Source organism: Danio aesculapii, chromosome 1 (assembly GCF_903798145.1).
Source record: "Danio aesculapii chromosome 1, fDanAes4.1, whole genome shotgun sequence".
NCBI classification, from domain to species: Eukaryota; Metazoa; Chordata; class Actinopteri; order Cypriniformes; family Danionidae; genus Danio; species Danio aesculapii.
Window position 1 is genome coordinate 63231001 of NC_079435.1, and position 12500 is coordinate 63243500.

General features: G+C 25.9%; 1 protein-coding gene across 1 annotated transcript in view; it reads right to left on the minus strand.

The window, feature by feature from the left end:
* The window catches only part of cul4a (cullin 4A), a 23120-nt gene that overhangs the window by 8412 nt on the left and 2208 nt on the right, over window positions 1-12500 (minus strand). The window contains exons 2-3 of the mRNA XM_056464199.1: window positions 1683-1798; window positions 155-259 (exon numbers count right to left, since the gene is read on the minus strand). Of these exons, the coding sequence (XP_056320174.1) occupies window positions 155-259; window positions 1683-1798 (221 nt within the window). The remainder of the gene's footprint in view (window positions 1-154; window positions 260-1682; window positions 1799-12500) is intronic.

The window sequence follows — 12500 nt, forward strand, 5'->3', positions numbered from 1 at the left end:
TTATAAATGCTTTGGCTATTACGTCAGGACGTCAGCACTGTCCTCATATTTCACCTCCTTTTTGTAATACCTGTGTCCTTATAGAGATCTGTGTCCTGATATGTCACAAAAACACGTACACAATTTCACACACTCTGACACACACTGAAGGATATTCCCTGAACTGGTGTATCTGTGCCTGCACGTGCTCTTCACACACCTGACGCAGCTGCTTGTACAACATCGGCGACACTTTATACGAACACAGATTCTCCACGGCCTGAGAAACAGAAACACACACACACACACACACACACACACACACACACGCACACACACACACACACACACACACACACACACACACACACACACACACACACACACACACACACACACACACACATGAGAGAGAGAGTGAGGAATCATGGAAAGCTCATCTAAACAGCAGCACAGCTTCTCAAACACTCCTCTGAGTCTGATCACATATGCGGCTGTGTCTGAAATTGCCCTCTACACCCTTGACTAGAGGTGGGATGCTTCATAACATTGTCAGTTCGGATCATATCTCGGTTTCTGGCTTCATTCGGGTTTCATTGTAAAATAAATCTCCTGCTGTAACATTCAGAAACATCAGCAGAAATACACAGCTTTACTGACCATTTAATTTAGGGTTACTCTCAAGGCCACGTGATCAAAACACTGAAAGAGAGGCAGCTTGACCCTATTAACAGATGCATTGTGTGTAATTTGGGGTGAAATTTAATTTTGGGGCAGCAGTGGTTAGCACTGTGGCCTCACAGCAAGAAGGTCACCGGTTCGAGTCTCGGCTGGGACAGTTGGTGTTTCCGTGTGGAGTTTGCATGTTCTCCCTGTGTTGGAATGGGTTTCCTCCGGGTGCTCCGGTTTCCCCCACAGTCATGTGTGTGAATGAGTGTGTATGGGTGTTTCCCAGTACTGGGTTGCAGCTGGAAGGGCATCCCCTGTGTAAAACATATACTAGAATAGTTGGGGGTTCATTCCACTGTGGCGACCCCTGATGAAAAAGCGACTAAGCTGTTAGATTAGATGCATTCAGCCTGTGTAGCAGTGCAAGAACATGTGTATGGGAAATCAATCATCACTGGTGAGCTGAGAGAGAAATGCAGGAGCGCTGGGTGTCCTGCGCTGGAATCTGAAGCGGATCAAACCTGAAGCATGAGAGTGTGCTGCATTAATCGTGAAAGAGTCGATCAGTCAAACTAAACTGTGATGGACAGAAACACACAACTGCTTCAGGGTTGACGCTCGATCAGATACGGTTGTGGCTGAAAGTTAACGAAAATGATTTATATTATTTATTAAATTTCCATTAATTGTATTTTATTAAGGTCTACACTCACCCCAACCCTAAACCCAACCATCACCGTACTGTAAAAACAGCACTGTACCGAGTACTATTTATGCTATCTATTAAATTACCCAATAAATAGTTGTATTTTAACATCTACCCCCACCCTAACTCGCTGCTTTATTGATGTGGGCCGCGTATCCAATCTTTACCCTGCTTCATAGGCTCCTACATTCACATGACCCCTGCCCTCTACACTCACATGACCTATAACATCTGATCTCTACAGCCACATGTCAGTCTCATGCTTTCATTTGTACATCTGAGTTCTTCCTGATGTGTGTGTTGTATTATGTGTGTGTGTGCGTGAGACCTGGTAAAGCTCCTCCAGGTTGTATTTGATGGATGTGCTGTTCTGAATGGCGCTCACAGCATCTCTGAGCTTCAGCCACGTGTCTTCAGTGTAGGAGTCCGTCAGCTTCGGTCTGTCTGTAACACACACACACACACGCACACGCACACGCACACGCACACGCACACGCACACGCACACGCACACGCACACGCACACGCACACACGCACACGCACACACAACATTTTATTAACATTTAAAAATATGCAATATTATATTTTTATGCAAACAATAATCTATAAATCCAAAGAAACTGAAAATTGTCAAGTGCTGATTTCATTATTTCCATGGCAGTCGGTGTTGCAGTCATCTGTATTTAATTTCATTATCCTCCTAGGGCTTGAGTGTCTACATATGTGGACAGCACATTTTAGCTCTTCAGTGGATATTTATCAGGGGTTAAATAACTACCAACTATTCAAGCATATGTTTTACACAGCGGATGCCCTTCCAGCTGCAACCCAGTACTGGGAAACACCCATACACTCATTCACACACTCATTCACACACACACACACACACACACACACACTACGGCCAGTTTAGTTGATCAGTTCCCCTATAGCGCATGTGTTTGGACTGTGGGGGAAACCGGAGCACCCGGAGGAAACCCACACCAACATGGGGAGAACATGCAAACTCCACACAGAAACACCAACTGACCCAGCCGGGACTCGAACCAGCGACCTTCTTGCTGTGAGGCCACGGTGCTAACCACTGAGCTACCATGCCACCCCTGAATACTTTATGATAATTCCATAATTTTTCTGATGACACAACATAAACAACTGACCCAACACTGTAGTTTTGTACAACTATAGGTAATATAACACTACAATTCACCAGTTTACTGTAGTAAAACTAAAGAATACTACAGTGTTTACTATAGTTAATCGATTATTATAGTTAATACTACAGTGTTTACTATAGTTAATCGATTATTATAGTTAATACTACAGTGTTTACTATAGTTAATCGATTATTATAGTTAATACTACAGTGTTTACTATAGTTAATCGATTATTATAGTTAATACTACAGTGTTTACTATAGTTAATCGATTATTATAGTTAATACTACAGTGTTTACTATAGTTAATTGATTATTATAGTTAATACTACAGTGTTTACTATAGTTAATTGATTATTATAGTTAATACTACAGTGTTTACTATAGTTAATTGATTATTATAGTTATACTACAGTGTTTACTATAGTTAATTGATTATTATAGTTAATACTACAGTGTTTACTACAGTTAATTGATTATTATATTTAATACTACAGTGTTTACTATAGTTAATCGATTATTATTGTTAATACTACAGTGTTTACTATAGTTAATTGATTATTATAGTTAATACTACAGTGTTTACTACAGTTAATTGATTATTATATTTAATACTACAGTGTTTACTATAGTTAATTGATTATTATAGTTAATACTACAGTGTTTACTATAGTTAATTGATTATTATTGTTAATACTACAGTGTTTACTATAGTTAATCGATTATTATTGTTAATACTACAGTGTTTACTATAGTTAATTGATTATTATAGTTAATACTACAGTGTTTACTATAGTTAATTGATTATTATAGTTATACTACAGTGTTTACTATAGTTAATTGATTATTATAGTTATACTACAGTGTTTACTATAGTTAATCGATTATTATAGTTAATACTACAGTGTTTACTATAGTTAATTGATTATTATAGTTATACTACAGTGTTTACTATAGTTAATTGATTATTATAGTTAATACTACAGTGTTTACTATAGTTAATCGATTATTATAGTTAATACTACAGTGTTTACTATAGTTAATCGATTATTATAGTTAATACTACAGTGTTTACTATAGTTAATCGATTATTATAGTTAATACTACAGTGTTTACTATAGTTAATCGATTATTATAGTTAATACTACAGTGTTTACTATAGTTAATTGATTATTATAGTTAATACTACAGTGTTTACTATAGTTAATCGATTATTATAGTTAATACTACAGTGTTTACTATAGTTAATCGATTATTATAGTTAATACTACAGTGTTTACTATAGTTAATTGATTATTATAGTTAATACTACAGTGTTTACTATAGTTAATCGATTATTATAGTAAATACTACAGTGTTTACTATAGTTAATCGATTATTATAGTTAATAATACAGTGTTTACTATAGTTAATACTACAGTATTTACTATAGTTAGTTGATTATTATAGTTATACTACAGTGTTTACTATAGTTAATTGATTATTATAGCTAATACTACAGTGTTTACTATAGTTAATTGATTATTATAGTTAATAATACAGTGTTTACTATAGTTAATCGATTATTATAGTTAATACTACAGTGTTTACTCTAGTTAATTGATTATTATAGTTAATACTACAGTGATTACTATAGTTAATTGATTATTATAGTTAATACTACAGTGTTTACTATAGTTAATCGATTATTATAGTTAATACTACAGTGTTTACTATAGTTAATTGATTATTATAGTTAATACTACAGTGTTTACTATAGTTAATTGATTATTATAGTTAATAATACAGTGTTTACTATAGTTAATAATACAGTGTTTACTATAGTTAATTGATTATTATAGTTATACTACAGTGTTTACTATAGTTAATTGATTATTATAGTTAATACTACAGTGTTTACTATAGTTAATCGATTATTATAGTTAATGCTACAGTGTTTACTATAGTTAATTGATTATTATAGTTAATACTACAGTGTTTACTATAGTTAATCGATTATTATAGTTAATACTACAGTGTTTACTATAGTTAATTGATTATTATAGTTAATACTACAGTGTTTACTACAGTTAATCGATTATTATAGTTAATACTACAGTGTTTACTATAGTTAATCGATTATTATAGTTAATACTACAGTGTTTACTATAGTTAATTGATTATTATAGTTAATACTACAGTGTTTACTATAGTTAATCGATTATTATAGTTAATACTACAGTGTTTACTATAGTTAATCGATTATTATAGTTAATACTACAGTGTTTACTATAGTTAATTGATTATTATAGTTAATACTACAGTGTTTACTATAGTTAATCGATTATTATAGTAAATACTACAGTGTTTACTATAGTTAATCGATTATTATAGTTAATAATACAGTGTTTACTATAGTTAATACTACAGTATTTACTATAGTTAGTTGATTATTATAGTTATACTACAGTTTTACTATAGTTAATTGATTATTATAGCTAATACTACAGTGTTTACTATAGTTAATTGATTATTATAGTTAATACTACAGTGTTTACTATAGTTAATCGATTATTATAGTTAATACTACAGTGTTTACTATAGTTAATTGATTATTATAGTTATACTACAGTGTTTACTATAGTTAATCGATTATTATAGTTAATACTACAGTGTTTACTATAGTTAATCGATTATTATAGTTAATAATACAGTGTTTACTATAGTTAATCGATTATTATAGTTAATACTACAGTGTTTACTATAGTTAATCGATTATTATAGTTAATAATACAGTGTTTACTATAGTTAATAATACAGTGTTTACTATAGTTAATTGATTATTATAGTTATACTACAGTGTTTACTATAGTTAATTGATTATTATAGTTAATACTACAGTGTTTACTATAGTTAATTGATTATTATAGTTAATAATACAGTGTTTACTATAGTTAATAATACAGTGTTTACTATAGTTAATTGATTATTATAGTTATACTACAGTGTTTACTATAGTTAATTGATTATTATAGTTAACACTACAGTGATTACTATTGTTAATTGATTATTATAGTTAATACTACAGTGTTTACTATAGTTAATTGATTATTATAGTTAATACTACAGTGTTTACTATAGTTAATCGATTATTATAGTTAATACTACAGTGTTTACTATAGTTAATTGATTATTATAGTTAATACTACAGTGTTTACTATAGTTAATTGATTATTATAGTTAATACTAGTGTTTACTATAGTTAATTGATTATTATAGTTAATACTACAGTGTTTACTATAGTTAATCGATTATTATAGTTAATACTACAGTGTTTACTATAGTTAATTGATTATTATAGTTAATACTACAGTGTTTACTATAGTTAATCGATTATTATAGTTAATACTACAGTGTTTACTATAGTTAATCGATTATTATAGTTAATACTACAGTGTTTACTATAGTTAATCGATTATTATAGTTAATACTACAGTGTTTACTATAGTTAATCGATTATTATGGTTAATACTACAGTGTTTACTATAGTTAATTGATTATTATAGTTAATACTACAGTGTTTACTATAGTTAATTGATTATTATAGTTAATACTACAGTGTTTACTATAGTTAATCGATTATTATAGTTAATAATACAGTGTTTACTATAGTTAATACTACAGTATTTACTATAGTTAATTGATTATTATAGTTATACTACAGTGTTTACTATAGTTAATTGATTATTATAGTTAATACTACAGTGTTTACTATAGTTAATCGATTATTATAGTTAATACTACAGTGTTTACTATAGTTAATCGATTATTATGGTTAATACTACAGTGTTTACTATAGTTAATTGATTATTATAGTTATACTACAGTGTTTACTATAGTTAATCGATTATTATAGTTAATACTACAGTGTTTACTATAGTTAATCGATTATTATAGTTAATACTACAGTGTTTACTATAGTTAATCGATTATTATGGTTAATACTACAGTGTTTACTATAGTTAATCGATTATTATAGTTAATACTACAGTGTTTACTATAGTTAATCGATTATTATAGTTAATACTACAGTGTTTACTATAGTTAATCGATTATTATAGTTAATACTACAGTGTTTACTATAGTTAATCGATTATTATAGTTAATAATACAGTGTTTACTATAGTTAATCGATTATTATAGTTAATACTACAGTGTTTACTATAGTTAATCGATTATTATAGTTAATACTACAGTGTTTACTATAGTTAAATGATTATTATAGTTAATACTACAGTGTTTACTATAGTTAATCGATTATTATGGTTAATACTACAGTGTTTACTATAGTTAATCGATTATTATAGTTAATACTACAGTGATTACTATAGTTAATTGATTATTATGGTTAATACTACAGTGTTTACTATAGTTAATCGATTATTATAGTTAATACTACAGTGTTTACTATAGTTAATCGATTATTATAGTTAATACTACAGTGTTTACTATAGTTAATCGATTATTATGGTTAATACTACAGTGTTTACTATAGTTAATTGATTATTATAGTTAATACTACAGTGTTTACTACAGTTAATCGATTATTATAGTTAATACTACAGTGTTTACTATAGTTAATTGATTATTATAGTTATACTACAGTGTTTACTATAGTTAATTGATTATTATAGTTAATACTACAGTGTTTACTATAGTTAATTGATTATTATAGTTATACTACAGTGTTTACTATAGTTAATTGATTATTATAGTTATACTACAGTGTTTACTATAGTTAATTGATTATTATAGTTATACTACAGTGTTTATTATAGTTAATCGATTATTATAGTTATACTACAGTGTTTACTATAGTTAATTGATTATTATAGTTATACTACAGTGTTTACTATAGTTAATTGATTATTATAGTTATACTACAGTGTTTACTATAGTTAATTGATTATTATAGTTAATACTACAGTGTTTACTATAGTTAATTGATTATTATAGTTATACTACAGTGTTTACTATAGTTAATTGATTATTATAGTTATACTACAGTGTTTACTATAGTTAATTGATTATTATAGTTATACTACAGTGTTTACTATAGTTAATTGATTATTATAGTTAATACTACAGTGTTTACTATAGTTAATTGATTATTATAGTTATACTACAGTGTTTACTATAGTTAATTGATTATTATAGTTAATACTACAGTGTTTACTATAGTTAATTGATTATTATAGTTAATACTACAGTGTTTACTATAGTTAATTGATTATTATAGTTAATACTACAGTGTTTACTATAGTTAATTGATTATTATAGTTATACTACAGTGTTTACTATAGTTAATTGATTATTATAGTTATACTACAGTGTTTACTATAGTTAATTGATTATTATAGTTATACTACAGTGTTTATTATAGTTAATCGATTATTATAGTTATACTACAGTGTTTACTATAGTTAATTGATTATTATAGTTAATACTAGTGTTTACTATAGTTAATCGATTATTATAGTTAATACTACAGTGTTTACTATAGTTAATTGATTATTATAGTTAATACTACAGTGTTTACTATAGTTAATCGATTATTATGGTTAATACTACAGTGTTTACTATAGTTAATCGATTATTATAGTTAATACTACAGTGTTTACTATAGTTAATCGATTATTATAGTTAATACTACAGTGTTTACTATAGTTAATCGATTATTATAGTTAATACTACAGTGTTTACTACAGTTAATCGATTATTATAGTTAATACTACAGTGTTTACTATAGTTAATCGATTATTATAGTTAATACTACAGTGTTTACTATAGTTAATCGATTATTATAGTTAATACTACAGTGTTTACTACAGTTAATCGATTATTATAGTTAATACTACAGTGTTTACTATAGTTAATCGATTATTATGGTTAATACTACAGTGTTTACTATAGTTAATCGATTATTATAGTTAATACTACAGTGTTTACTATAGTTAATCGATTATTATGGTTAATACTACAGTGTTTACTATAGTTAATCGATTATTATAGTTAATACTACAGTGTTTACTATAGTTAATCGATTATTATAGTTAAAACTACAGTGTTTACTATAGTTAATTGATTATTATAGTTAATACTACAGTGTTTACTATAGTTAATTGATTATTATAGTTAATACTACAGTGTTTACTATAGTTAATAATACAGTGTTTACTATAGTTAATTGATTATTATAGTTATAATACAGTGTTTACTATAGTTAATTGATTATTATAGTTAATACTACAGTGTTTACTATAGTTAATAATACAGTGTTTACTATAGTTAATTGATTATTATAGTTATACTACAGTGTTTACTATAGTTAATTGATTATTATAGTTAATACTACAGTGTTTACTATAGTTAATAATACAGTGTTTACTATAGTTAATTGATTATTATAGTTAATACTACAGTGTTTACTATAGTTAATCGATTATTATAGTTAATACTACAGTGTTTACTATAGTTAATCGATTATTATGGTTAATACTACAGTGTTTACTATAGTTAATTGATTATTATAGTTATACTACAGTGTTTACTATAGTTAATCGATTATTATAGTTAATACTACAGTGTTTACTATAGTTAATCGATTATTATAGTTAATACTACAGTGTTTACTATAGTTAATCGATTATTATGGTTAATACTACAGTGTTTACTATAGTTAATCGATTATTATAGTTAATACTACAGTGTTTACTATAGTTAATCGATTATTATAGTTAATACTACAGTGTTTACTATAGTTAATTGATTATTATAGTTAATACTACAGTGTTTACTATAGTTAATCGATTATTATAGTTAATAATACAGTGTTTACTATAGTTAATTGATTATTATAGTTAATACTACAGTGTTTACTATAGTTAATCGATTATTATAGTTAATACTACAGTGTTTACTATAGTTAAATGATTATTATAGTTAATACTACAGTGTTTACTATAGTTAATCGATTATTATGGTTAATACTACAGTGTTTACTATAGTTAATCGATTATTATAGTTAATACTACAGTGATTACTATAGTTAATTGATTATTATGGTTAATACTACAGTGTTTACTATAGTTAATCGATTATTATAGTTAATACTACAGTGTTTACTATAGTTAATCGATTATTATAGTTAATACTACAGTGTTTACTATAGTTAATCGATTATTATGGTTAATACTACAGTGTTTACTATAGTTAATCGATTATTATAGTTAATACTACAGTGTTTACTACAGTTAATCGATTATTATAGTTAATACTACAGTGTTTACTATAGTTAATCGATTATTATAGTTAATACTACAGTGTTTACTACAGTTAATCGATTATTATAGTTAATACTACAGTGTTTACTATAGTTAATTGATTATTATAGTTAATACTACAGTGTTTACTATAGTTAGTTGATTATTATAGTTAATAATACAGTGTTTACTATAGTTAATTGATTATTATAGTTAATACTACAGTGTTTACTATAGTTAATTGATTATTATAGTTATACTACAGTGTTTACTATAGTTAATTGATTATTATAGTTATACTACAGTGTTTACTATAGTTAATTGATTATTATAGTTAATACTACAGTGTTTACTATAGTTAATTGATTATTATAGTTATACTACAGTGTTTACTATAGTTAATTGATTATTATAGTTATACTACAGTGTTTACTATAGTTAATTGATTATTATAGTTATACTACAGTGTTTATTATAGTTAATCGATTATTATAGTTATACTACAGTGTTTACTATAGTTAATTGATTATTATAGTTATACTACAGTGTTTACTATAGTTAATTGATTATTATAGTTATACTACAGTGTTTACTATAGTTAATTGATTATTATAGTTAATACTACAGTGTTTACTATAGTTAATTGATTATTATAGTTATACTACAGTGTTTACTATAGTTAATTGATTATTATAGTTATACTACAGTGTTTACTATAGTTAATTGATTATTATAGTTATACTACAGTGTTTACTATAGTTAATTGATTATTATAGTTAATACTACAGTGTTTACTATAGTTAATTGATTATTATAGTTATACTACAGTGTTTACTATAGTTAATTGATTATTATAGTTAATACTACAGTGTTTACTATAGTTAATTGATTATTATAGTTAATACTACAGTGTTTACTATAGTTAATTGATTATTATAGTTAATACTACAGTGTTTACTATAGTTAATTGATTATTATAGTTATACTACAGTGTTTACTATAGTTAATTGATTATTATAGTTATACTACAGTGTTTACTATAGTTAATTGATTATTATAGTTATACTACAGTGTTTATTATAGTTAATCGATTATTATAGTTATACTACAGTGTTTACTATAGTTAATTGATTATTATAGTTAATACTAGTGTTTACTATAGTTAATCGATTATTATAGTTAATACTACAGTGTTTACTATAGTTAATTGATTATTATAGTTAATACTACAGTGTTTACTATAGTTAATCGATTATTATGGTTAATACTACAGTGTTTACTATAGTTAATCGATTATTATAGTTAATACTACAGTGTTTACTATAGTTAATCGATTATTATAGTTAATACTACAGTGTTTACTATAGTTAATCGATTATTATAGTTAATACTACAGTGTTTACTACAGTTAATCGATTATTATAGTTAATACTACAGTGTTTACTATAGTTAATCGATTATTATAGTTAATACTACAGTGTTTACTATAGTTAATCGATTATTATAGTTAATACTACAGTGTTTACTACAGTTAATCGATTATTATAGTTAATACTACAGTGTTTACTATAGTTAATCGATTATTATGGTTAATACTACAGTGTTTACTATAGTTAATCGATTATTATAGTTAATACTACAGTGTTTACTATAGTTAATCGATTATTATGGTTAATACTACAGTGTTTACTATAGTTAATCGATTATTATAGTTAATACTACAGTGTTTACTATAGTTAATCGATTATTATAGTTAAAACTACAGTGTTTACTATAGTTAATTGATTATTATAGTTAATACTACAGTGTTTACTATAGTTAATTGATTATTATAGTTAATACTACAGTGTTTACTATAGTTAATAATACAGTGTTTACTATAGTTAATTGATTATTATAGTTATAATACAGTGTTTACTATAGTTAATTGATTATTATAGTTAATACTACAGTGTTTACTATAGTTAATAATACAGTGTTTACTATAGTTAATTGATTATTATAGTTATACTACAGTGTTTACTATAGTTAATTGATTATTATAGTTAATACTACAGTGTTTACTATAGTTAATAATACAGTGTTTACTATAGTTAATCGATTATTATAGTTAATACTACAGTGTTTACTATAGTTAATTGATTATTATAGTTAATACTACAGTGTTTACTATAGTTAATTGATTATTATAGTTATACTACAGTGTTTACTATAGTTAATTGATTATTATAGTTAATACTACAGTGTTTACTATAGTTAATCGATTATTATAGTTAATACTACAGTGTTTACTATAGTTAATCGATTATTATAGTTAATACTACAGTGTTTACTACAGTTAATCGATTATTATAGTTAATACTACAGTGTTTACTATAGTTAATTGATTATTATAGTTAATAATACAGTGTTTACTATAGTTAATTGATTATTATAGTTAATACTACAGTGTTTACTATAGTTAATTGATTATTATAGTTAATAATACAGTGTTTACTATAGTTAATCGATTATTATAGTTAATACTACAGTGTTTACTACAGTTAATCGATTATTATAGTTAATACTACAGTGTTTACTATAGTTAATCGATTATTATGGTTAATACTACAGTGTTTACTATAGTTAATCGATTATTATAGTTAATACTACAGTGTTTACTATAGTTAATCGATTATTATGGTTAATA